We start from the raw sequence: 2,550 nt of genomic DNA, 5'->3' as shown, positions 1-2,550 counted from the left end.
AAAACATGCACAGATGCTTGAAACCATTTTCAAAACTGTCGATTTGTCCTCACAGTAGCTTCAAAGTACGTCACCAAATCTGATCTGACACACTTTGGAACCCCTAGAGGATGCGTGTAAGTCGCTGTTTCTGTAGAATGTGCCATGACTCAACTTTGTAGACATACAACTGCGAGGTTGACCTGATACTTGTTCAATACATGACAACATGAAACACAGTCTGACTTTCATCAACATTATTTTTCAACTGTCAGTCCGGATTTTTAAATGCGATGTGACGGGGTTGTTTAAGGCCAGAACATGCACAATTTGCAGGTAAAATAGCACAAAAAGGTTTTTACATAAGTTCTCCCCTTGGGTCTCAGGATATATAGACACACAACATTAGCCTTTTATGTCTTCAACCTCAGCTCAGTAGGGCCAGAAATAGAGGCTGCCCCTGGCCTTAGCTGTCTGCTTTACTACCGAGTTCTGTACTTTCCACTGCACAGCGTTTTGCAAACAACCCTATCAGATGTCAGAATGCAGCCACCAGGCATCAACAGAGCTTGTGTCTGCCTCATGTTTCTACAGGACTAGTGGGATGTTGTTGTGTGACAGTCCCAGCTAGTTTCACGTTATTGTGTAATATCTCAAGACAGAGAATAAATCCTTGTGGAGAAAGAAAAGAAGTGAGCTTTAGTGTGTTCTGTTAAAATAAATGTATGGCTGTTTTTTATTTACGTGAGTGGACCTTTATCTAATGAGTAATACAGTTACGAAGAGATAAAAGGACATTATACACACTGGGTACACTGCAATGCTGATGAGCTTACCTTCTTCTTGTCTCTCATGGAGCTCTTGCCTCGCACCATGATTTTACATCCAGTCTCTGCTTCCAACTGTTTGGCTGTGAGTCCCCGAGGGCCAAGAATTCTCCCCACGAAGTTATACTGCAGATAGAGAGAGAAACAAACCGGTGAATATTAGGTGTGAAAGATTTTCCTTTACATCAGGACGTCAGGAAAGACATCAATAACAAGAGCTGAATTTAAATGGTCGAAGTTCATCTTGAATTTGCTGCAGACAAACAACAGGCAGTATTCTGTACATGCACATACACGTCAGACAAACATACGTATTGATTTCACTTTCCATGAGCTTCAAAAGAGAATGACATCAGCTTTCCTGGATATCATGCCTCTGCTGCCACGACTACACACGACACACCAAATCTACTACATGTCACTTTCTGCCTTTCGAGGACAAAGAGAAGGTGGCTGCCATTCAGTCATGGTCTCTCTCCTGCAACATTGCTAAATCATTAGATTGTTGCTTTTTTCCCTTTCCTCTCACAACGGTGGCAGCACTAGAGAGAAGTAATGAGTAAAAAATATAACCAAGAAGAACAATGTTCAAATGTTACACGGGCTTCCTGAAAAATGCATTTGAGATTTTTTAAAATTTTATTTCCAACAACAAACCACAGTGGGGTTGGCTTCCCGTACTTTTTAAACACACACACTACGTATCAAAATAGTCCAAAATAGAAAATTAACTATTTGACTGGGTGAGAATGGTGGGTAGGAAAGAAGGGAGATATGGAGTAGACAGGGAGGTTGAGGGGGAGGTGAGTTGTGAGGTGAGGTAGTGTACTTGACACAATTTTCTTATCAACGTCCCTTTTTAGTGGTGTGTGGCTTTGGAGCTTTGTACCAAAAGGAAACGCATTTAACAACGTAATCCTCTCCACTTGAAACTGGCTTCCAACGGGATAAAGGAAAAATGTGTTGAAATAATCCAACACAATTTTCAGCCAAAATAAAAACAGAAGGGAAGGAGGAGAGCTGGGGGAAAGGGGGAGTACAGTGACGCATAAAAGAGGAAAACAAATCACCTGTGTTCAAACAGTGCGCACAGCGGCTGGTGGAGAGCATGGTGGGTAAGAGATCTCTGACACCATTTAAACGGGATGAAAAAATTCCAAACCTGAAATATTCAAATGCTTACTGGCGTAGTGGAGAGCTTTCCTTGACAAGGAGAAGCACAACTGTTCGTCTCTGGAACAGTTACAATGAGCCGTGACACTGCTGCATTAAATTCTTAAACGCAGTCACATCTGCTCACACACTCCACCGCACCAATGCCTCTGCAAAATCCAAAAGGCCATCAGAGAAGTCGCATTTAATTACAGAGGGATTACAAATGTAACGCAATGTTGGTGTATTTCTCCTAAACTACGTAAACAAACACTGGCGAGGACAGTCAAAACCTCCGGGATGTTTTCCTTTGTCCCCCCGTCACTGGGATTGCCGGCAACCGTAGCCTGTCAGTCTGTGGCAGGAAAGACACACCCTGAGATGCTGAAGTCCCTGCGGCTGATCATGCATGCAGCTACGCAGGCTTTATGAGTGTTTCTCTGTCACAAGGCAACTGTCTGTTTGGTTAACTCAAATCGAGGAAACTGGCAGAGGGGCTATTTGCAAGAGTGTGAGCGCCTACTGAAGGATACAGAGGCACCTGTCCTCGGAGGTCAGCCACCAACGATGCACGGTGGCCTGCTTCTGACTC

General features: G+C 43.4%; 1 protein-coding gene across 6 annotated transcripts in view; it reads right to left on the bottom strand.

Annotated features, from left to right (window-relative positions):
• The window catches only part of qkia (QKI, KH domain containing, RNA binding a), a 72,870-nt gene that overhangs the window by 34,185 nt on the left and 36,135 nt on the right, over window positions 1-2,550 (bottom strand). For all 6 annotated transcript variants that reach the window (XM_035674210.1, XM_035674209.1, XM_035674211.1 and 3 more), the window contains exon 3: window positions 816-932. In XM_035674210.1, coding sequence (XP_035530103.1) covers window positions 816-932 — 117 coding nt within the window. The remainder of the gene's footprint in view (window positions 1-815; window positions 933-2,550) is intronic.

Source organism: Morone saxatilis, unplaced genomic scaffold (assembly GCF_004916995.1).
Source record: "Morone saxatilis isolate NCDOM2014 unplaced genomic scaffold, NCSU_SB_2.0 Contig3, whole genome shotgun sequence".
Taxonomy (NCBI): Eukaryota; Metazoa; Chordata; class Actinopteri; family Moronidae; genus Morone; species Morone saxatilis.
This window is presented reverse-complemented; position numbering and strand designations above follow the sequence as displayed.